Consider the following 23638-nt stretch of genomic DNA (forward strand, 5'->3'; position numbering starts at 1 on the left):
CACAAACTAAATGAATTAAATTAAGTTTTTTTTTTAGATTTTTTTGCTTTGTTTTGAAAACTTCCAACGAAAAAACATAAAATTTGAATCTCAAAAGGCCGTTAAAAATAAAAAGTCAGAAATTTATTGAAAACTAAACTTTATTGTATTGTTAATATAAATTGTTTTACATAAATTATGAATTTGAGGAAAGGAGGAGAAAATGATAAAAGGTTAGATATAATTATTTGATAATTAAAATTGTGATGCCTCTATGTCCGGATTTCAGTCAATGAAATGCGTAGAGTAACATAAGAAGTGTACAAACAGCTATAACAAGTCCTAAAATTAAGGAATCACGTCGTTTTTTGATATTAATTCTTTGCACTAAAGAGTTTATTCTCGGAAAAGCGTTTGCCAAATTATTAAATCGATTTTGGATCTTTTTGAAAGCCTTGCGTTGTGTTTTTAAAGATTTTTGTGTCTCAATTGCGATATTTATCTGGTCATTTACCATACTATGGGAACTAAAATAAACATAGAACAGTGAGAAACAGAATCAATTGTGTACGTGTATTGCTTACTTTGATAAATGTTGACTTTCTTTTAAATACATATCACGGCGACTCAGTGAGTTTGATGAATTACTTGATAAAAGTCCACTGCCTCTCAAAAGCTCTTCTCGTTCCAATTTTATGTTGTGGTTTTGGGTGATTTTATTAAATTCCGTTCGATACGCATTTAGAATATCTCGATGTCTTGATTGTGTATGCATCATAGCATTTCCAGTTGGTTTAATTTGTGTCATTTTGTCGTTATAATCACTCAATTTTGCCAACATATCGTTAATTTCAACACTAATTGTATCGTATGTAAATTCACTTGAAATTAATGGACTGGATTCACCACCACTGTGTCCGGAACCAGAGCAAATTTTGCTCAAAGATACAAGTTTTAGGTCTATTTCATTTTCCAAATTCCTTGATTTTTTACGCAGATCTGTAGGAGTTGAATTTTATTAATTTATTTGCTTTTAGGTGCATTTTATTGCAGGCTACTTACCATCCCAAGATTCCGACATTGTCAATTATCACAAATATAATCAAAGTAACACAGAAAAATTCGCAAAATCAGCCTATTTGAATTAAATTAATATTTGTAGTTTTTAAAGAGCTGAATAATAACAAATCTGAAATGTGAAGGCACAGGTGTGAAGGCGGACTTGAAATTTTTGACAAATTTTGAAATACCCACAAGATTTATTTGATAATACAGAGGATTCTAAGAATTTCTGTATATTTTAGAGTTAATTTAGTTAAGTTAACCAGGTAGAAAAGAAGAAAAAGTTTTAGGGAGTGCCTATTAAAATAACGAATTTCAATAATTCGAAACTTCATTTTTGCGAAGCTTCATTTGTTCGACCATATCATTTTTCCGAATAATTCTTCATACAAATCTCTATAATTTTTAAATTTTAAAAAACCGTTGATGAAATCAAGCATTTTATTTTCTTCAAAAATATATTTTGCATTTAATTTATCTTCTTATTTTGAAGAACTAAGCTAATTTAATCGTTTTTAAGGTGTAGAAGTAGATAATTTAATTGTAAAATATATTATAAACGAAATTAAAATGCTTGATTTCATCAACGGTTTTTTAAAATTTAAAAATTATAGAGATTTGTATGAAGAATTATTCGGAAAAATGATATGTTCGGAAAAATGAAGCATTCGTAAAAATGAAGTTTCGAATTATTGAAATTCGTTATTTCAATAGGCACTCAGTTTTAGGGCGAATATTTCAAAAAATCCAAAACCGTTGAGTTAATTTCTCTTAAAATTGCCATTAAAAGTTTAATAAATAAGATTCAATCAAGTCTTTGTTAATCTATTCGAACCTGTTATTATTTCTTACACAAAAATATTACTGTTTCAATCAAAAATCACAATAAATCTTTAATACTTCAAAAATAACGTATTTTAAGAATTCAAATTTTATGAAAAATTCAAAATTCATTTGTTTACAAAATAATCTAACCTAAAATATTGTGAAAATTAAATTTAAATTATTAAAAAGGCCATTCGACAGCATAACAGCAAGCATAAAAGAATGTTACCGTCCCAATTTGCCGCAGTTGGAGAAAAACGCGTTAACTACATACAAAAGGCAATACACAGAAAGGCGAAGAAAATAGTTGAGCTAAATTCATTTTTCATTATTTTGCATTTAATTTGTTGATAGTTGATTAGAAAGACCTAAAAATGAGATTACAAGGCACAAGACACAGGAGAATAGGGAAATAGAGTGCTAAAAGTGATGGAATTGTGAGGAAAAGTGCTGAAAATTTAGTTTGAAATTTTCTTTCTTCGCCATGTTATTATTAAAAGAAGACAATTGTGTAAAAAAAAGATCCAGTGCAAGTAGTTGTTGAAAAAAATTATCCAAAAAGGCTTAATTTAGCAAAAATCAGACTCGATGTATTAATTGACTGATTCAAAAAAAATGCTGAAAAATCAATTTTAAATATTTTAATATAATAAATTGGATAGGAGAAGAGCAAATGAATGAATGAATAAATAAATAAAATAGTGTATATTTTTTTCTCCTTTCAAGTCGTTCGTTCGTCACTAAGAAACACATTAAAATAATAAATAAGGCCATAAAATAAAATATAAAAGTTCATAAAGTGCAAAAAATAAAAAATACAAGTGAAAAAAAAAAATATTTCTGATATTTTTTTCTGGATCCAGACAACACAATCAATAGTAGGAAAAAAAAGACGAGAAAAGAAAGCAAAAAGGGAGAAAAATGATTCCATCAGACAAGGTAAAATAAAAATTTGTGCAAAAGAAAATTACCAAAAAAATACAGGAGGAACCTTACATAGAAGAAATATGAAAAAACCATAATAATAATCTTCTTCTGCTTTGTCTACATATATTACAAAACGTAGCAAGTTTATGCACCAAAATATTTTTGTATTTCTTTTTCTTCATATCTCTCTCGCTCTGTGTATAGTTATTCTCGTATTCACACAAGTCTGATATCTGATGGGTATTAAGTGCTATTAGTAACTTATAGTATCAATTTTCCAATCATTTTCCATTAATGGATCAACAGAGAACCTTCAGATTTATTCTTAGATCAACTCTGTTTTGGTCAGCATGCAAAAACTAATTTATTTAATGTCTGTCTTAATATTTAAGTGATTTTCATTCAGTGTGAATATATTTAATATGCCATTCAGCCTTGCCATCGTAAGTTTTTGTTAATTTCAAATTGTGAATGAGTGAATGGAACGGAAAAAAAAAAAATTGCGCAATTCTTCAGCTATGTTGTGCTATGAACATAAATCCATTCGTTCTTATTGTTTGTACGACTTATAATTGCTATTTAAAAATTTAAGAGCACCTTTAAGTGCTCTACTAAAAAAAGAAAGAAGAAAAGAAAATATATACATCTTTCAGAATTGAAGCATGAGAAAGTTGGAACTAACTCGTCTTACTTCTTACTGTTCTGTTTTTTATATTTTATTTATTATTGTGGAACCAGCAATCTTCAGCCACAAAAATACACATAATGGTGTTGTTATGAAATTAGATTGGTGTATATGTGAATTAGGAAGTGAATTGAGATGAGAAAAAAAATAAAAAGGCAAGAAAAAGAAACAAAAAAACAGCAAATGTACCTCTTCAAACATCACACAATTCCCATTGCGATCATATATTCATATTCATACATAATATCTCTCTGCTGCTGCTGTGTGTTTTGCTTGTTTTTTTAAAGAAAATATCCAAAATCGATAAAGTGCAGTACGCGTTATAGGGTATATAAAAAATGTTAAAAACGATGAATTTTCATTCATACAAATTTTTTTATTTATACACACACGCGACGAATCTAAGTATCTTTAAGGAGGTCTCTTATGTTATTTTTCTACACTCTAAATTGGATCATATGTACTTATTTATGTACGCTGAGATTATATTTTTAAAATAAACTTTACAAACGAGCATGGGAGGCACTTATGGATTGCATAGCAAGTGTAAAGCATTTGCGTCATTATCCTTTTTTATTCACGTGAATTCCACGACAATTTCTAATTACTCAAGTCTATTTGAATCAAAAATCTATTTTGACATGATTTAAAAATTGATTGACTTCATCAAATATTTTTAGAAAAGGAAATCAACACGATGTGCTGTAACTCTGTGTAATATTATTTCATAAACTCTGACATTTTTTTTCTGTCAAAACGACAGTCGAGACCAATCAGACACGGCAAAAAGTTTTTTGGAGATAACAAACAAAAAAATATATTATGCATTAAATAACACCTCAAAAATAAGTTTTGTGACTAATGTCATGTTGAAAACCTGTTAGCATTTCTTCCTCTACCTGACAAAATGAGAGACATAAAGCACAACAGAAGTAAAAAAAGTGCAATCGACGAAAATGAAAAAGAGGTTTTTTTTTTGCAAATGTAATGTAATTTAATTTGTAAATGCTGAAAATGTTCTGACCTTTAAAACCTTGAAAACGGAAAAATCGAAGTGAAACTTTACTGCAAAAAAATGTTTATAAAAATAGTGAATTAAAATAGAAATCGAGCAACATTGCGTTCCTTACTTATGCTGGATATTGTCCATTCTTCAATATCAATTTAAACGATTTAATTGTTGCTTACTGAAAAAAATGTGATGTAATCGACTAAATAAAAATGATGTGAGAGAGTGAGACAGAGAAACGAATGAATTTGACCTAATTTAAAGAGCTTCTAAACATTTCACATTCATCGACGTAGTGGCCGATGCAGTCATATGTTTTTAATCATCATCATTCTTATTATTATTCGTATTCTCTCTTTTTTCGTTCCTTCCTTGGTGTGTATTCATTGATAATGAGATCGTTGACAGGAACGAATAATTCCTGCATAAACACGTTTTTTCATGATTTTCTACATTAATTTAGTAGCAAAAAATAAAGAAAATTAAATCTTATCACGAAAGGAATTTATAATCAGACAGCAAGCAACAATAATGACATAATTCTGTATAGAAAATTTAATTTATTGCTGATTTTGTCTTATAATGATCAATCAATAATTAAAGGATGACCTTTCGATCTCACAACTAATCAATATTTATTGTGTCTTTACAGATTAATTTACGCTTGATATTAGTGAGCGGGAAAACAAAAGAATTCTTATTTAGTCCATCAGATTCTGCAGGAGAAATAGCAAAAACTGTTTTTGATCAATGGCCAGAAGGTAAAATTTTTTTTTTTGGATGTCCATGAATGTTTCTAAAATATTAATACTGTATATTTAATTTATAGATTGGGAGAATGAAGCAGTTGACAAAGCAGAAATATTGAGACTTATTTATCAAGGCCGATTCTTACATTGCAATGTTACTCTAGGAGCATTGGGACTTCCTTTAGGGAAAACAACCGTAATGCATCTAGTTCCACGTGATAATTTACCCGAACCGAACTCACAAGGTTGGTTTTTATTTATTGCTAATTAAATGTTAGCACTTTATCGCTAATAATCGTCATAGCATTAGTTTTTTGCAAAAAAAAATCGAGTGCTTTATGGTCAATTTACCGTATGTCGTGTAATATTTATGCTATTGGACATTCAACGACCTTGACGATTTCCTTGAATTGATTTATTTCATCGGTAATCTTCTGTTCTTTCAATTGTTTTACCGCAATTTTTATATTAAATATTATGACGTCATATTATGCACACTTCCTTGTTAGGATCAAGGGAAATCAATAAATCTGAATGAATGAATGTAAAATGCGCCTTATCTCAATTTCACATCAAAGGTCGATAATGTCCAACTTTGTTAGATTGACTACTAACGACATTCAAGCTTAATAATTAATTTGTCATCTTCTACACACATTTATTGACTATTTTATTATCATTGTCTCGTTTCAGATCAAAGACAGAAAAGTAAAGGTGGATCGAGCAGTTGCTGCTCTAGACATTGTTGCATATTGTAACTTACTCACACTTATACAATCGGGATTATAGCTTCAACAAAAAAAAAAGAAAAATGGAAAATTTAAATATGAAAAATTATATATATACATAAATATATATAACAGCAGCAACAGCAAAGATGATAAACAAAACATAATTAAACTTTGAAAAATGAAACAAAAAATTTCTTTTTCTTCGTATATATAAATTAATGTTGAATCAAAAAAAAAAAAGAGCCGTGGATGTGAGATTGATTGAGCACTTGATGTGTCTGAAAACTGCAACTTAAATTAAAAACCATACAATTGATTTTATCTTGGATGAAAGCAGTACAAATGTCAACTTTTTGAAAAAACCGTACAAATTCAAAGTACTTTATGATCTTCGAAAAAACCATTCAAATGTTTATGTTGGAGAATCTTACAAATTTTGATAGTTTGAAAAACCATACAAATTTGATTGGCAAGGAGACACGTGATAAATCTGAAGTTACTTCCTGAAATTGTATATGATTTCAAATAAATCCTAGGAAATTTTTATTTTAAATTAATAAACCATTGGCAGTTAGACGAGTAGTTATTAGCCATTTGACGAAAACCTAAAAGTATTGAGCTATTTATGTTTGAAAATCTTATTATAAAATAATTAAAAGAAACTTGTTGACGGACTCTAAAGAAGCGATTGTATGGGTTTTCTGGACATGCTAAACTGAATCAATTTCACCACCTCGAAAGAAATAATAATAAAAAAAAACAATATGAAAGAAAACTCCTAATCAAGTGATAAGAAAAAATGAATTTAAACTAAATAAAAAAAAAAGTTTTTCTTTCTTTTCTTCGTTTGTCAAAAAAGATATAGTAATTTCGCTATCATCACCGACACATGAATGAAATCCTAAATGAAATTTAATTTTATTATAAACAAAATGAGATAACGATTGATAAGATTAACGAAATGAATGTATAAAAAAAATGAAAATGAGGAAGAAAAATAAGGTAAAAAATTAGTGACATTTTTGTAGGCGTTAGTATTACGACTTGAATGGATTAATGAAGAAAAAAAAAGTGTTAGTTAATTAAATAAATATTTAGTTTTAATTGATTCTTCGGTCACTCGATAATTGTATTAAATGATTCTTTTATTTTTCAATTTTTCCTTACCTCCTCCTCCTCGACCCCTTCCCCCCTCTTTTTGTCTTTCGATAAATGAGAATAAAACTTTATATTATAATTCATTCATTTGAGCTTCGATTGAATCGAAAAACTTTAAATGATAAAAAGCTACAGAAAAAATATATGATGATAAAAAAAAAGAATATTTTTAAATATTAGCACGAAGTGACTGACAAAATGGAATAGAAAATAAGTAAGTGAGTTAATTTACTAATTGTAAATTTTTTTTTATTATTTTTCTATTATTTTTTTTTGGATAAACCATGAAAAAAAAATCATCGTAAGTGAATAGTTATTTCCCTTTTCATTTGATTAATTAAAATAGCTTTATTTAGAAAGTTGTTAAAAATAAATAAATGTATTAAAATTAAAATAAATAATAAAGAAGTAATAAAAAATCGAATATCCTATCTTTTTGTTTACTTGAATTTCAGCCTCGAGGAAATTATTTCCCAAAATAGACTTTTCAGCAAATTAAAAATTTTGAGAAAAGTGCTCAAAAACCTTACAATGTCTAAAAAAAACATTCTCAAAACCATACAATTCCAAAATAAATATAAATTAATTTAATTAAACTTGATTAGAATGAATTACAAAAGTCATGCACAGAAACAACAAAAACGTATATTCCCTCCAAATAACAATTCAACCACTTTGTGGAAAACTCAAATTATGTTCAAAAAAATAACGGTCACGAAAAATTTAAAATTCTTGAATACCCCAAAAACAGTTCTGCAATGGTGAGTAGAATCATGAAAAATTAATTTAATCAACAAATTAGGCTATTTAGATCAGAATTTAGGATTTAAAAGTGTTAATAAAATAGTTAGCTACATGGATATAATGAGTGATGTGAATATTTCTCATAAAAAAGTGTATTTTTCGATGAAAATTAATTTTGTGCTGAAAAGACTCATTCACCGAATTTGTTTTTGTTTATTTTTCTTAAAAAATGCAGGAAGTACAACAATTGGAACTATCTTGCAAGCAATTCTATGAATGCACAGATCCATTGATTAGATCGAAAGCTGAAAAGATTCTGTTTGAATTCCTCGAAGATCCAGATGCATTAAATAAATGTCAATTATTACTTGATCGAGGAGAATCTGCTTATGCTCAGCTTTTAGCAGCGACAACATTGACAAAACTTGTTTCTAGAAATGTACAGGGACTAAGCTTACAGCAAAGAGTAGATATCCGGTAAGCATTTTGTCAACTTTTCTCGAATAATCCACAAAATTTGGAATAGAAAAAAAAAATGTGAATTGATAAAAATCTTTCTTATTATTCCAGAAATTACATTCTTAACTACCTAGCAACACGGTCCCTTCAAAGCTTCGTCACACAAGCATTAATTGCTCTTTTAGCAAAAATAACCAAATATGGATGGTTTGACTCGTATAAAGATGAAATGATTTTTCGTCAAATCGATCAGGATGTCAAAGAATTCCTTAAAGGCAGCGTCGAGCACTGCATGATTGGAGTTAAGATATTATCACAACTTGTTAGCGAAATGAATCAAATTGCCGAAATGGATGTTAATTTATCATTCACAAGGCATCGTAAGATAGCATGCTCATTTCGTGATACGCAGCTTTTTGACATTTTCCTCCTGTCCTGTGAGCTGCTTGCTCGTGCTCGAGACAACAGTACTAGCCTCAATTTGATAGACGAAACACAACAAGGGTAGGTTGACGTTAATTCTTTTTGCCCAATTTATGTCTTCTTTGCTAACTTTGGATAGTCATGGGTGTGGTGAACTATTCAGTTCCAGCGAATAAGGAAGAATTGCGCACAAAGAGTAACTTAATTTATGCACAAATGATTAATAATTTAATTCCTTTATTTATTAGTTTAATCATGGATTTACTACAACTAGCAAAGAATTGTCTGAGTTTTGACTTTATTGGAACATCCGCAGATGAATCAACAGACGACATGACGACAGTTCAAGTGCCAACAAACTGGCGAAGTGCTCTCCTCGAACAAGATTCATTGAAATTATTTTTTGACCTCTATCAAATTTTACCACCTCGAATTTCGAGCTTAGCTTTAACATGTCTCGTTCAGATAACATCCATTCGTCGATCAATATTCAGTAATAATGAGCGCATCAAGTTCCTGAATTGTCTTGTAGCTGGAGCAGTTGAAATTTTAAAAACATCACATGGACTAAGCGAACCAAATAATTATCATGAATTCTGTCGCCTTCTAGCTCGATTAAAGTCAAATTATCAGCTTGGAGAATTGGTCGTAGTCGATAATTATGCAGAAGCTATTCAGTTAATTGCCAAATTCACTGTTCAATCTCTTCAGATTTGGCAGTTCTCGCCAAATAGTGTTCATTATTTATTGTCTTTATGGCAACGTATGGTTACATCAGTTCCATATGTAAAAGCACAAGAGCCCCACTATTTAAATACTTACACGCCGGAAGTAGTCAAAGCCTATATAACATCTCGATTGGACGAAGTTACCGCAATTGTTCGTGAGAATTTAGATGATCCGTTGGACGATTTAGGAATGGTTGTTCAACAATTAGAACAATTATCAACAATTGAACGCTGTGAATATGAAAAGACTTGTGCTTTATTGTTCCAATTGTTTGATCAAACGGCAGCAAAATATCAAGAAATTCTATCGATGCCTTCACCGAGTTCTATAGAATTACAAATTGTTAATAATCAATTGACATGGCTTGTGTATATACTTGGAAGCTGTATTGGTGGACGAATATGTTCAACAGCGACTGAGGAACATGACAGCTTAGATGGTGACTTGATTATTCGTGTTTTACAACTAATGAGTGTAACTGACTCGAGATTGCCACAAGGAGGATTTGAGAAAATGGAAATTGCATTTATGAATTTCTTAGAAATGGTCCGAAAAATTTACATTAATGAGCATACCCAGAAATTGAAGGTTTACAAACGTCTTGCGGAGGTTCTTGGTGTTGGAGATGAATCAATGATGCTGCTTGGAATGATAAGTCGCAAGATTATTACAAATCTAAAATATTGGGGAAATTCTGAATTAATTATCCGCAAAACTCTCAATCTTCTTAATGACCTCACTTTAACGTACAGTCTGATTCGAAGACTGGTCAAACTTGATGAAATTCAATTCATGCTCGCTAATCATACAGTAAGTGTATTACACATTTTCTGCCTCTACTGATATTAATAGCTGTTAATTTACAGAGTGAATACTTTTCATTCCTTGGCGCTGGAAACATGACGAATTCAAGATGTCGAAGCATATTCTACACCTGTTTGGGTCGTTTATTGATTCTCGATCTGAATGAAGACGTTGCTAGCTTTGAGACATTTATGCTCCCTCTTACAAGTAATTGATATTTTTTCTTCCGTTCTTAGAAAAGTTATTAACGCCTTAATTCTATTTTAGATGCATTTGACTCAATTGGTCAGGTTATGATGAATAGTATAGACCCTGGAGAACAGGTGAAGAGTGCATTGATAGGCTTAGCACGCGACATTAGAGGACTCGCATATAGTTTTAATCAAAAAGCTCCCTATATGATGTTCTTTGATTGGATTTATCCAACATATTCGCCAATTTTGATTCGAGCCGTTGAGATTTGGGCACATGATCCATCTGTGACGACGCCTGTCTTAAAATTCTTCGGTGAACTCGTTCAAAATAGATCACAGCGTTTAGTGTTTGACGTTTCTAGTCCAAATGGTTATTTGCTATTTCGAGAAACTTCCAAATTAATTTGCTGCTATGGAAATCGTGTGTTGAACATCGATGTACCAAAAGATCAAATTTATCAAATGAGATTTAAGGGAATTTCGGTTTGCTTTTTAATGCTCAAAGCAATTTTATGTGGAAATTATGTAAATTTAGGTGTTTTTAAGTTGTATGGTGACAACGCATTCGACTCTGTTATGGCTATAACAGCAAAACTCATTCTATCCATTCCGCATAAGGATTTATTGGTGAGTATGCTTGAATTTAACGAACAAAATTATTTTGAAAATTTAACGAAAGAAATTTAAATTTTTGAAATTCGTTAAATTTTGAATTATGAAAATCCGTTAAAAATTTGATCAAGTTAATAAATTTTAATTAATTTATTTCAGGAGTACCCTAAACTTAGCACATCGTATTATATATTGTTGGAATGTTTAGCACAAGATCATATTAAGTTTTTGTCCACATTAGAGCCAACAGTTTTCCTATATATTTTAGAAAGTATTTCGGAAGGCTTAAATGCTTTAGGTAAGTCAATTTATCTTGATTAAGTTTATTTTATTAATAAAATGTATTTCCTTTTAGATTTAATGATAATATCTGGATGTTGTGTTACCTTGGATAACATTCTATCGTATATTTTCAAGCAGAAAAGTAAGTCAAGCGAATGGAATTATTTTATGGACTGGATTAAATATTTTAAATTAATGTAAGGTATTCAATTCTTTAAATTAAAAACAGCTCAAGCATTCCCAACGAAGAAGATGAGACAAGTATTGGAGCCAGAAACAAATATGTTTTTGGAAGTCACCGAGAGACACCCAGAGATTTTGCAAAGAATCCTATCGACCTTGCTCAACGTAGTCATTTTTGAAGATTGCAAAAATCAATGGTCAATGTCGCGGCCATTATTTGTGCTGATTCTCCTTTATGAGGATTATTTCCGGTAAGACCTTGTGAATATTTCCATTCTGGATATGGTTTAATTATTGATTATTTTGCAGACAATTGCGTGATAATATAATTAGATCACAGCCACTTGATAAGCAGCAACAAATGACGCGATTATTCGAAATACTTATGGAAGGTGAGTAATTAGCCTTAATTGCTATAATCTGCATATGTAAAGCATTTCTAATTTTCAGGAGTTGAACGGAATCTCCTTACAAAGAGTCGAGACAGATTCACTCAAAACCTTAGCATATTTAGACGTGAGATTAATGATTCCATGAAAACGGCAAATCTCAACATGAACGACATGATAGTTTCGTAGTTATTGGATTACGGTTATAGCGGAGAAATAGCATTTTGATAAAAAAATAACAAAGAAAATATGCAATTTTCCTTTTTATATTTTCTATATTTTATCATGAAAAAGTATAAACAAGTGTATGAAAAAAGTGGAAATCATGCGAGCAGATTTTATAATGAAAAAAGTTTTTTTTTTTGTTTTATGTATCTAATGCTATAAAATGTGTTTTAGAAATAAAAATGATGATAACATTAAAAATAATAATAAAAACAGTTCCTCTAAGTTGTATTACATTTCAGAATAAGATTTTACTTGATAAATATTAACGTTCGAAAATTATTTAAATTCAAAACAAAATCAAAAATGATCAACGGTTTTCAAAAATTTGAATAATGGACATTCCGACAAAAAACAAATTATTAGTATGCTGTAATAAGAGTCGGATAACAGTGAAATTTTTATCTACATATATTTAAATTGATAATTTACAGTGAAATAAATTAATAATTGTTTAACAAAATGGTAAGTCCTGGAGATATCACATGTGTAAATCGGCGTATATAAAAATTAAATCATAAATTGGTGAATTTCAAGTGAAAATTTTATTAAAAGTTTTGCTTAAAAATTATTCCACATCATCAACATTAAATGTCTGAAGAAAAACTGATGAAATTTTATGTACTCTATTTATTTTCTATTATAGCCATTACGATTAGACATCAAAAGACGCTTAACGTCTAGATCAGATCGTGTTAAGTCAGTAGATTTACATCCGACAGAGCCATGGATGCTTTGTGCTCTTTACAATGGACATGTCCATGTCATGAATTATGAAAACCAACAAATGGTTAAGGACTTTGAGGTATGTTGGCAATCTATTTTTTAATTAGATATTTTATTAATTTTGATAATATTCTATAGGTCTGTGACCTTCCTGTTCGTTGTGCACGATTTGTTGCAAGAAAAAATTGGATAATTACTGGTTCCGACGATATGCAAGTTCGCATTTTCAATTATAATACATTAGAGAAGATACACTCGTTCGAAGCACATACAGATTATGTCCGATGTATTGCTATTCATCCAACACAGCCACTTATTCTCACAAGCAGTGATGACATGCTGATAAAATTATGGAATTGGGATAAAATATGGGCATGTCAGAGAGTTTTTGAAGGACATTCTCATTATGTGATGCAAGTTGTGTTTAATCCAAAAGATAACAATACATTTGCAAGTGCATCATTGGATAGAACTGTTAAAGTATGGCAATTAGGCTCGAATACAGCCAATTTCACTCTCGAAGGACATGAAAAGGGAGTTAATTGTGTAGATTATTATCATGGAGGAGACAAACCTTATTTGATATCTGGTGCTGATGATCGTTTGGTCAAAATTTGGGATTATCAAAATAAGACATGTGTACAGACACTTGATGGACATGCACAAAATGTCTCTGCTGTTTCATTTCATCCAGAATTACCAATTATTTTAACTGGATCTGAAGATGGAACTGTTCGAATCTGGCATTCAGGAACATGTCGTCTTGAAACATCATTAAATTATGGTTTTGAACGTGTATGGACAATTGCATGTATGAGAGGAACAAATAATGTTGGTCTTGGCTATGATGAAGGTTCAATTATTATTAAAGTCGGTCGCGAAGAACCGGCAATGTCAATGGATATAAATGGTGGAAAAATCATCTGGGCAAGACATTGTGAAATGCAACAAGTTAATTTAAAAGCATTGCCTGAAGGAAGCATCGTAAAGGATGGTGAAAGACTTCCAGTTGTTGTAAAGGACATGGGAGCATGTGAAATTTATCCACAAACAATTGCTCACAATCCAAATGGACGTTTTGTTGTCGTTTGCGGTGATGGCGAATATATCATCTATACATCCATGGCTTTACGTAATAAAGCTTTTGGATCTGCACAGGAATTTGTTTGGGCACTTGAAAGCAGCGAATATGCGATTCGTGAAAACAGCGGAGCTGTTAAATTGTTTAGAAACTTTAAGGAACGAAAGAGCTTCACACCAGATTACGGTGCAGAAGGTATGACTTAAAATTTACCATTATGCTTGTTGCTTGCTTGCTTAACACTAACTTAAATCCTTTTTAAATTTTATTAACGCTTCCCCTGCTTTGTTGTGTTGTACTATAGAAGGTGATCATAAACGCTATTTATTCTTTGTGCTAGATTCCTTTATCCTTCCTGAATGTCACTAAAATTATCATTTTTAATTTAACTATTTTTAGGTATTTTCGGTGGATATCTTTTGGGTGTTAAAACATCATCTGGATTGACATTCTACGATTGGGAGAATCTTGAACTTATTCGTCGTATTGAAGTTCAACCAAGATATGTTTATTGGAATGAAACTGGAACATTAATATGTTTGGCAACAGATGATTCATACTTTATTCTCCGTATCGATACTGCATTAATCCAACAGACAATTGAATCAAAGGGATCAATTGAAGAAGATGGAATTGAAGCAGCCTTTGAAGTTCTCGGTGAAGTTAATGAGAGCGTAAAGACAGGATTGTGGGTTGGAGACTGTTTCATCTACACAAATAGCGTTAATCGCATCCAATATTATGTTGGTGGTGAAATTGTCACTGTGTCTCATTTAGATAGAACGATGTATCTCTTAGGCTATGTGCCGAAAGAAAATCGATTATATCTCGGAGATAAGGAACTCAACATAACTAGCTATAGTCTCTTATTGTCAGTTCTTGAATATCAAACAGCTGTCATGCGAAGAGATTTTGATATAGCAGATCGAGTTCTTCCAACAATTCCAAAAGAACATCGTACACGAGTTGCTCATTTCCTTGAAAAGCAAGGCTTCATGAAACAAGCTCTTCAAGTATCCACAGATCCAGAACATTGCTTTGATTTAGCACTCAAAATTGGTGATTTAAATAAGGCATTACAATTGGCCAGAGAATCAGACAGTCCACAAAAATGGTCACAGTTGGCTGAAATTGCTACAACTCAAAATAAAATGGAACTTGTTAAAGAATGTCTACTTAAAGCTAATGATTTAGGTGGCTTATTATTGCTCGCATCAAGTTCTGGTGACGAAGATATGTTGCATAGCTTGAAAAATAGTGCTATGGCACAAGGAAAATATAATGTTGCATTTATGTCCATGATGCTGTTAAATAAACTAGATGAATGTTTGGATGTTCTCATTGAAACTAATCGCATTCCTGAAGCTGCTATGTTTGCAAGGTGAGTAATATGAGGATTAAAATAATAAGCAACAATTAATTCATGTCTATATTTACAGAACATATCTACCCGACAAAGTCTCACATGTTTTGGGCTTATGGAAGACAGAATTGGGAAAAATAAATGAAAAAGCAGGTCAAAGTCTTGCTGATCCAACACAATACGAGAATCTATTCCCAGGATTCCAAGATTCACTCAAAACACAACAATTCCTAGCACAACAACCATCATTATTGCCAGCAAATTATTTCACAAAAATTCCACTTAATATAGATCGAAATGCTACGGATGAAATGAATCAGAATGAGCTTCAAGGCAATTTCCAGTATTCCAAAACAGATAAACCTCCGTCAAATAATGGCGATGCAACAACTAATGAATTAGTAGAATCTGTTAAATTAGTTAATTTAAATGATGCACCATCGACCACGACCACAAATCAAACAGCACCGGTAGAAGCGAGGAAAAATTCATTAGATGAATTTGATTTTGATGAGGAGATAGATGAGAATATTGATACGTCGGATGTTAATCTAGATGATGATGAGGAGCTTCTAAGTGACTAAAAAAATAATTGACGAAAAAATTATTATTCTTAAAAGTTTGTAAGAGAAACATGAAAATATTAATTATTCATTCGATACCTACCTATATTATTTTATTACAATGTAAAGAGAAAGAATAGAAATTCAATTAAATGCTGATTCTATCATATTTTCGTTTTCCTCTATGTAATTAAGCTTAATTTCTCCGGTATATTCAATTGTGCAAAAAAAAAATAATAATCAACAATTTTTTAATGAGTAATCTTGTTGCAAGTAATAAAGAGAAATTTTATTTAAAAACTATACAGCATGTGTTTTGTCACTTAATGTTTATTGTCTTTTTAGTTACATTTTTCCTAATTGATGCTTGCAAAAACTAATTTTTGAATTTTTAACGGTTTCCTAAGATTTAAATTCAGTGTTCAAAATATTTTGAATTTCAAAAATCCGTTAAATTTTAACAATTCAGAGTCCATCAAATTTTGAATTTATATTTTACAGCATTAAAACTAAACCTAACTATCTTAAAGCTTGTACTTTTTTACAATTAAAAATTATTAATCTAAAAGAATCTCCAATTTACGTTTTTGTTCCTCATTATCGACAATTCTCATTTTGTCTCTATATCTCATAATTGTGAAATGGCACATATCTTCATCTATACCAGTCTTCCAAAAGACCATAGCTTGTAAATCAGTTTCTGAGCTATTTGAGTATTTCTGAATTGCATTGAGAATCGGCAGATCACTTGACATCTCAAAATATGGCACAAAATTTTGTTTCTTGTATCTGAAAAGAAAGTCATGGAATCAATTAGCAATAAATATGTTACATAGATCCAAAACCTTACCTAACAAGACCAAGCCAAAAAGCTAAAGCTGCTTCCCAATTTCTAGTCGATCCATTAACAAACTCAGTTCCATTGTTTGATTGCCAGCAATATTGGAGATCAAGGAATGGCTCACTTTCATTTACAGGCATTAATTCTCCATACAGCCTGTCATTTGTTGTAATCCTGCAGAACTTTTTAATCTCATCGTTTATGACTTCCAGACATTCTGTGAATCGCTTCTTGCGATCTTCTGTGACAGCCTTCAAAGTGCCCAAAACTTTTTGACAATCATTATTTGCGTTCTTGATTTCCATCGACAAACTGTTCATTTTCTCATTAATTGATGCTAACTCATCATCATTCCCTCTAAAATCCAATGGAAACTCATTTAAAGCCTTCTTCAATGTACTTATTGTAGTTTGTAGATCAAGAGAAGCTTTCTTGAAGTGGTTAACGTCCTTCAGTTCATTCTTCAGTGCGTCATAATTTGGTCGGATTCTAAAGAAATTGAGATTTAATTTTACGATTTTAAAAATTTAACGAAACTTTAACGGTTTTCAAAAGTTTAAAAACTTTAACGAAAGTAAAAGTATCAAATTTGAATTTTAAAAACCCGTTAAAATTTAAAAACATGAAAATCCGTTGAAAAGATTACAAATTCATTGATACTTACTGATTAAGATGATAAAGAATCAAATCGAAGCTTTCATTAGTGTCACTATTGAAAGTAAGTTGCGACAGTAAAGATCCATCTTCTAAAGATATTTTTTCAAAATTTGAAAATATGTGATTGAACAGCTTATAATTTTCATTCAGCAATATCCGCTTCTCATTCATTGCACTGCAGATTTTCAGCAATATGGTCTTCAGGTTTTCATTAATTTCAGCACATTTCTCTTTTTCAGACACAATTTCAACAATTTTCTCCATCCATTTTGAGTAATATGCTTCACATTCAGCTTTTGCTACATCAAGCTGTTCTCTAGCTCTTTCTACTTCCAATTTTGTATTCCCGATGTTCCTTTCAAGTTGAGCTTTCTCATTGTCATAAAAATCTGTATCTACCTGCATTAATGCTAGATTTTCTAATTGATCATTTAAAATTTTAATGTTGTCCTGCAAAACTTTTCGACTGCTGGCGTAATGGATGAATTTCGGTGCCATAGTTTCATATTCGTCAATATTCTTAAGTTTGTACTTTTTACAGAACCGTCTATAATGGTCATTTAATAACGGTCGGAACTTAGCTCGTAATTCTTCGTATGTTTCTACAATTTTGGCATAATTATCATTGTCAAGCATTTTAATAAGTTCCTCAAGCTTTTCAGTTTTCTTGTTCAGAGCATCAATGCAGTTTGTGTTGCGTGCCATTGCTTCCTTCATATACTTAACGATGACTTTAATGTTACTTAAGCGTCCCAAAGAAAGCAAGAACTTGTGATATTCAACCTGAAGATCACAATTCAAGTCAATAGCTTTCATTCTATTTTCAATGACATTCCTAGCTATATCCACAATATTTTCATCATCAATCATTGTCGAATGTAATAGAATTAACCTTTTTGGAGTGACTGAAATGGAAGCTGCAAATGAAGTAACTTTTACATTCTTTCCAAGATGATTAAAGACTTTATGGACAGCATCAAATGTTTTGCAGTCACAAACAATTGTCGGTTCTAATATATGCATTAAAATTGTCATTATCTCATCGGAAGCTGGATCTAAGAAGCTCTCAATTGGTGTCATTTTGATATTTGGAAGTGACTTGTTTCTTAAATTGATCGGATTTGTTGACTTGTAATATTTTTGAGGCATTAAAATTATGGAAATTTGTTCATTCTGCTGCATTTTTAAATATTTGCTGACCTCTTTCAAAATTGCTGGACTTTCCACGACAATGGCATTTGAGTATTTTCCTAAGCACCTCAGAATCTGTGACTTTGTGACATTCATTCCATTAGATTCTTTAACATCAAACAGTTCTGATAAAATTCCAATAATTGAGTCTGAAAATTTGTCACGAAGTCTTTGTTCGATTCTTTTGATGTCGTTCATGCTGTAGCTGTTATTCAGCAATTTATCTGTGATTGCCTTTTTTCCTTTGTTTATGATTTTCTCAATCATTATTGATTCAGGCTTAAGCTTATTAACTTTGGCATTTAAAGTATTGAGATTCTTAGCCAGTTCCTTCTCATTTTTCTCTAAAACTTTTAGCTGTTCCTTAAACATTGTATTTTCATCAACTAAGCACTTAACAAGGAGCTTATTCTTTTCAATTTTATCCTTGCTTGATTGAAACTGATCAATTTGTCTTTTTGTGGAAATATACAGCATGTAGTCATAATTTGCTTCAACAAATTTGTTTCTTAATTCGGAATATTCAGGAATGGTGTCCTTAAAATCTCTGTAGCCATTTTCTAAATGCTGAAGCTTTTCGGACGATTCATCGACTTGTGCCTTATATTTAGCACATTCATTATCTATGAGCTCTGCAAACTTCCTTTGTGTTTCTATAGATTCAAGGTCCTCGGTGTATGTCATGAGATTCTTCTTGTAGGCAATAAAGTCATTCAATAGCTTGTTTAAGTTTATGTCTGACTTGATGATGTCCTTTTCAATGGCAAATTTGTTCGTTAAATTTTCTTTGTAATTTACATAATAATTTTTATATTCAGCAATTGCGTCATTTGAGTTGCCAACCAATGCATTTAATTCTTCTGGAATGATTTCCTTAATTTTCTTCTCATTATGATAAAGCCTCATAAGTGAAAACTGCTCGAATGCCTTTTCAAACTCATTTGTTGCCTTCTTGATCTTCTTAGAATTTTCTATTCTTAACTTTTCCTGCTTCTTTTCTGAGAAAAATTCCTTCTTATGCTCATTTAACAGCTTCATGGAAATTTCCAGTTCTCCCATTTTTGTCTTGTGCTGATTATAACGCAATTTAAGTTCTGAATTGCCGCAGATGCTTTCAATTAAATTTATTCGTGATGTGTCATTTAGATTCATTAGAGATTCAATAGCTCTTGGAGAAAGGTAGCATGTAAATGTGAAGAGACATCTGTGTTCCTGCAGTTTTTCATGAAAATATTCCTGTGTCGATTCAGTTCCATTTATCACGTAATTGAGAAGTCCATTGTTGTACGACTTCTTTAGTATGCAAATGCCATTTGATGGTGTTCTAATGTGTGCCTCAACGTATGGACTGTAAGTAAGGACAACATATTAATTATGTTAAGCATTGGCCTGAATTAAGAAAGGTAAACATATTAGTTCGAGTATGTACATACCATTCTGCATCATCACTAATGTCTACATGCTTTAATTCATCTATATCACTGATTTCTTCATTGGAAAACATAAACTTCAAGACATTAGTAAGTTTACTGATTTCTATAGAAATGGACATGAATTAAAATTAGTATGTTACTAATTAATTAATCAATATAAGTTACCTTTGGAACTGAGATAAACACAGTTAATTAATGTGCAATCATTTAAGTTAATTTCTCCGTTATATTCGCCGAACTTGTTTATGATGATTTTGACTATTTTTGACGAGGTCATTTTATGGCTGCTTTTTGTTCTTATAAATTAATTAATTAACTAACTGTTTTGTCTGTTTAATTACATTAAATCCTTATAAATCACTTAGAATTAATTAAAAATCATGTTTACGCCAATGTTTACTATTTTTCGCGCCAAAAATTCAGAACGCACTCATTGACTTCCATGCCAGCATATTCCATACATACTGAAATGAGCGTCAAGCATGACTATCTGTTGAATAATAAAAACCAGCATTTAAGACATACAATTTTATTCAGTTTTATTGAATTTTTTGATAGAATCTAAAATTGACTTTTCTTCGTCCAAGATCTTAATAATAGAGCTTTTACACAGTTCCATTCGTTCCTGGATGTCGTCTATTTTACCTGTCATACTATGAACATTTTCATGATTGGGATGTGCCTTTCGGAATGCCTTTATACATTGCTTAATTTCATGCTTAATTCCAACATTGCTTGATATTTCATAATTCATAAAATCAGCATTTACACATTTATTTCCTTTAAGGAAGAGAAACCTAAGATTGTCAAGCTTTTCAAAGGAATAAGGGGATATAGCCGACAAATTATTGTTATTTAAATAAATCGAAATGAGCTTTTGATTCTGTTCTGTAAAATAATTCGATGATATTTCCTGTAGCTGATTATGATTCAACCAAATATATTCTATGCTGATTAATGGCTGAAATATGTCATAATCAATTCTTTTAATTTTATTTCCTGACAAATTCAGCTGTTCTAATTTATCCAATGAGTTGAAGGCATTCTCTTTGATGGACTTGATTCGATTTTTTGACAAGTCGAGACTTATTAAATGTTTGCAATGCACAAATACGTGATCCCTAATGACAGTCAAATGATTGTTTTGAAGGAATATGTATTGTAGATAATCAGCTCTGTTGAATGACAGCGAATTGAGTTCCTTCAATGCCATATGCGAACCATTAAATGCTTGGAGATATTTAAACGTTGTGAATATTGAATTTGGGACATTATGAAGCCATGAGTTGATAAAGCTTACTTGAACCACTGAATTTTCAAAATCATCATAATCGTACACTGTAAACGGAAGTTGTAAAATTTACATCATGTAAGGAATTATTCATCAATGACGTCTATCAAAAATTGAGGATTTTTTTAGTCAACTTAGTGATCGACGTCATAATGGAACCGCCATCAAGGAAATTCATCTCAAAACTTACCATCCGTCCAGTTCCATTTAGCTTCAATTGGTGGAACTGCATTAAATGACTCGTCCTTTCCGTAATTTACCTTCACAAAATCGCATGAAATAACCTTTTTACCAAAATAGTGTGCAGTGACGTGCTGATAGTGGCACCTGTAGTTGTTTGCATCGATTAAATTAATTAAAATACAAACTATCAAAACTTGACCGATTTTTGTAATCAACATTTTGAGACTGAAAATAATTATTTTTGAGTTTAGGTTCTTGATAAGATGGAACTGACCTACGATGATTGAGAATTAGAGGAAGTAGAACACATTTTAATTTTTGAGAGAATTAAGTCGTGTGTTGATGAAATTTTCGTGGATTGTTGTTTAGAATTCAATGTGATGTCATTTTTTATTTTAGGAACTTTGAAGATGTAGCATTAGACGGGATATAAATGATAAATTCAGCATATTTCAGAACATATGAAAATCCGTTGCAAAAACGAAATTTTGAATTTTAAAAAATGTCAAAAAATTTTGAACTTAGAAAACCTCGCTTCTCAAATTTTGAATTTTTGGAAACCGTTAAAAAGCTTATTTTGAACTTCAAAAAATCGTTGAAAAGCAAATTTTTGAAACCCGTTAAAAAGCTTAGTTTTGAATTAAAAAAATCCGTTAAGAAGCAAAACTTTGAAAATCGTTAAAAAGCAAAATTTAGAATTTTTAAATATTGATTACAAAATTGTTAATTCAACTAGATTTCGACTGAAAATCAAGGATACAAAAGGAGTATATGAATTTAAACTGTAATTTTTATTTTTTTATTTTTTCATTTCATCTTAATGATTATTTCTTCATTTTTTTTTTTATCAACTTTATCTTGATAATAATTAAATTAAATCGTATGCAAAAAATATTGAACAAATAAAAAAAGAATGTTTTTTTACTACAACTTTTTCCTTTCATCTCATTATTTTGTTTTACTTAAAGTACTTTTGGGGGAAAAGCGCAGTCAATTAAACTATTAAATTTTATATTTTTTTTTTCTTCTTCATTTCACTTTAATTAATATTCAAAATAACGCTCTTCTTTGAAATATCATAAAAAAAATGAACTCACTTTTTTTTTATCATCACTGTTCTTATTATATTGAAATAAAAAGAAACAACAACTTTATCATCCTCGTGTGCCATCAATTAGTTAATGACTATCGTACAATTTCTATAATAACCGAAACAAAAATTATGCAATTATTTGGCATATATAACTTTCTTTGAATTTTGAGGAAAAATTATAAATTTTCATTTTTTTTAATATAGATAATTTAATTAAAGAAAAACTCATCTTAACAGAAGAAAAAAAAAAGTTCATTACGTTGTTCTATGAATTAACTAAATCATGATTTAATCAGTGAAATAAACTGAGTGGAAACGAATATTTTGTTCATGAAAGCATGTAAGTATGAAAGGGAATTTCACTTTTTTTGTTTTGGAAAACAATGAGGATAAATAGAAAATTTATTAAGACTAAATTTCTCACAAAGGATGAAAATCCGTTAAACAGAAATTTAAATTCAAAACCATACAAATGTTTATTTAAATTCTAAGAATTTGAGATGTTTTTAGAAACCCTTTAAATGTTTTATAGTTTTGAAAACCATTCAACTTCAAAGGATTGAAGAACTATACATAATTTGTATGGTTTTGAAAGCTTAAATTCAAATTTCTGTTTTAACGGCTTTTCATCAGATTATTTTAAAATATATCAGTGATCTTTTGTTGAATTTTTAAAACATTATAGTTAGAATCATCAGAAATTCCTTCATTTATGTCAAATGAATTGTCTTATGAACTATTGAAAGGTTTATTTCTCATTTTATTACTCAGCATTTACTAATGTTTTTTTTTTATTTTTTTTTTCAATTATTTACATCAAAAAATGTCTAGCTACAAATTGTTTATCAAGATTTTCGTCATTTTTTGTGTTGCCTCATATTTTTTTAATTCATATATTTCTAGTAATAAAATAAAAAATAATTTTTTTAAAAAAATATCAGCATATTTTTTATTATTTTTTTCTCTTAACATTTCAAATGAGTTTCTCAACATATTATGGAGAGTTGAACGTAAAATAATGAATAATCAATATTAATGGGTAATAGT

The 23638-nt window shown here is 30.2% G+C and overlaps 5 protein-coding genes and 1 long non-coding RNA gene across 7 annotated transcripts; 3 read left to right on the top strand and 3 right to left on the bottom strand.

The window, feature by feature from the left end:
• Positions 1-122: 122 nt before the first annotated feature.
• On the bottom strand, positions 123-1187 carry Gos28 (golgi SNAP receptor complex member Gos28). The gene is made up of 3 exons (XM_070651637.1): positions 1042-1187; positions 564-978; positions 123-506 (listed from the first exon to the last, which is right to left on the bottom strand). Exons 1-3 carry the CDS (start codon positions 1058-1060, stop codon positions 269-271), a joined length of 672 nt encoding a protein of 223 aa, XP_070507738.1. The 5' UTR covers positions 1061-1187; the 3' UTR covers positions 123-268.
• A 940-nt stretch (positions 1188-2127) lies between these two features.
• On the top strand, positions 2128-7104 carry UBL3 (ubiquitin like 3). Its single transcript, XM_070651651.1, has 4 exons — positions 2128-2805; positions 5140-5248; positions 5317-5481; positions 5930-7104. Exons 1-4 carry the CDS (start codon positions 2788-2790, stop codon positions 5992-5994), a joined length of 357 nt encoding a protein of 118 aa, XP_070507752.1. The 5' UTR covers positions 2128-2787; the 3' UTR covers positions 5995-7104.
• Positions 7105-8098: 994 nt separating this feature from the next.
• Positions 8099-12347, top strand: Ranbp16 (Ran-binding protein 16). 2 transcript variants are annotated; one of them, XM_070651646.1, is made up of 10 exons: positions 8099-8346; positions 8440-8832; positions 9000-10290; positions 10347-10491; positions 10552-11105; positions 11250-11388; positions 11446-11514; positions 11575-11806; positions 11865-11947; positions 12006-12347. In XM_070651646.1, exons 1-10 carry the CDS (start codon positions 8099-8101, stop codon positions 12131-12133), a joined length of 3282 nt encoding a protein of 1093 aa, XP_070507747.1. In that variant the 3' UTR covers positions 12134-12347. The 2 variants fall into 2 exon arrangements, with proteins under 2 accessions (XP_070507747.1, XP_070507748.1); XM_070651647.1 differs by having other exon boundaries at positions 11602-11806.
• A 179-nt stretch (positions 12348-12526) lies between these two features.
• On the top strand, positions 12527-16177 carry beta'COP (coatomer subunit beta'). Its single transcript, XM_070651648.1, has 5 exons — positions 12527-12634; positions 12816-12974; positions 13034-14171; positions 14376-15357; positions 15416-16177. The coding sequence occupies exons 1-5, from the start codon at positions 12632-12634 to the stop codon at positions 15921-15923; spliced, it is 2790 nt and encodes a 929-aa protein (XP_070507749.1). The 5' UTR covers positions 12527-12631; the 3' UTR covers positions 15924-16177.
• A 115-nt stretch (positions 16178-16292) lies between these two features.
• Positions 16293-20418, bottom strand: LOC139099237 (structural maintenance of chromosomes protein 1A-like). Its single transcript, XM_070651649.1, has 5 exons — positions 20190-20418; positions 20025-20127; positions 17408-19939; positions 16753-17232; positions 16293-16691 (listed from the first exon to the last, which is right to left on the bottom strand). Exons 1-5 carry the CDS (start codon positions 20299-20301, stop codon positions 16460-16462), a joined length of 3459 nt encoding a protein of 1152 aa, XP_070507750.1. The 5' UTR covers positions 20302-20418; the 3' UTR covers positions 16293-16459.
• Positions 20419-20537: 119 nt separating this feature from the next.
• Positions 20538-21708, bottom strand: LOC139099256 (uncharacterized). The gene is made up of 2 exons (XR_011545286.1): positions 21506-21708; positions 20538-21362 (listed from the first exon to the last, which is right to left on the bottom strand). It is a non-coding gene; the product is annotated as an uncharacterized lncRNA (long non-coding RNA).
• Positions 21709-23638: the final 1930 nt, after the last annotated feature.

Source organism: Chironomus tepperi, unplaced genomic scaffold (genome assembly GCF_022539635.2).
Source record: "Chironomus tepperi strain 1889 unplaced genomic scaffold, CSIRO-AGI_Ctep_v1 contig_465, whole genome shotgun sequence".
Lineage (NCBI taxonomy): Eukaryota > Metazoa > Arthropoda > Insecta > Diptera > Chironomidae > Chironomus > Chironomus tepperi.

Bases quoted from the DNA above. Each gene is read 5' to 3' on its own strand.
- Gos28 (XM_070651637.1), bottom strand. The intron at 507-563 runs GTAAGCAATACA...TGTTTATTTTAG, and splicing joins GAAAGTCAACATTTATCAAA to TTCCCATAGTATGGTAAATG.
- UBL3 (XM_070651651.1), top strand. The intron at 5,249-5,316 runs GTAAAATTTTTT...TTTAATTTATAG, and splicing joins TTTTGATCAATGGCCAGAAG to ATTGGGAGAATGAAGCAGTT. The intron at 5,482-5,929 runs GTTGGTTTTTAT...GTCTCGTTTCAG, and splicing joins ACCCGAACCGAACTCACAAG to ATCAAAGACAGAAAAGTAAA.
- Ranbp16 (XM_070651646.1), top strand. From the start codon at position 8,099: ATGCAGGAAGTACAACAATTGGAACTATCTTGCAAGCAATTCTATGAA. The intron at 8,833-8,999 runs GTAGGTTGACGT...TTTATTTATTAG, and splicing joins ATAGACGAAACACAACAAGG to TTTAATCATGGATTTACTAC. The intron at 10,492-10,551 runs GTAATTGATATT...ATTCTATTTTAG, and splicing joins ATTTATGCTCCCTCTTACAA to ATGCATTTGACTCAATTGGT.
- beta'COP (XM_070651648.1), top strand. The intron at 12,975-13,033 runs GTATGTTGGCAA...AATATTCTATAG, and splicing joins AAATGGTTAAGGACTTTGAG to GTCTGTGACCTTCCTGTTCG. The intron at 14,172-14,375 runs GTATGACTTAAA...AACTATTTTTAG, and splicing joins ACCAGATTACGGTGCAGAAG to GTATTTTCGGTGGATATCTT.
- LOC139099237 (XM_070651649.1), bottom strand. From the start codon at position 20,301: ATGACCTCGTCAAAAATAGTCAAAATCATCATAAACAAGTTCGGCGAA. The intron at 20,128-20,189 runs GTAACTTATATT...CCATTTCTATAG, and splicing joins TGTTTATCTCAGTTCCAAAG to AAATCAGTAAACTTACTAAT. The intron at 16,692-16,752 runs GTAAGGTTTTGG...CTTTCTTTTCAG, and splicing joins TTTTGGCTTGGTCTTGTTAG to ATACAAGAAACAAAATTTTG.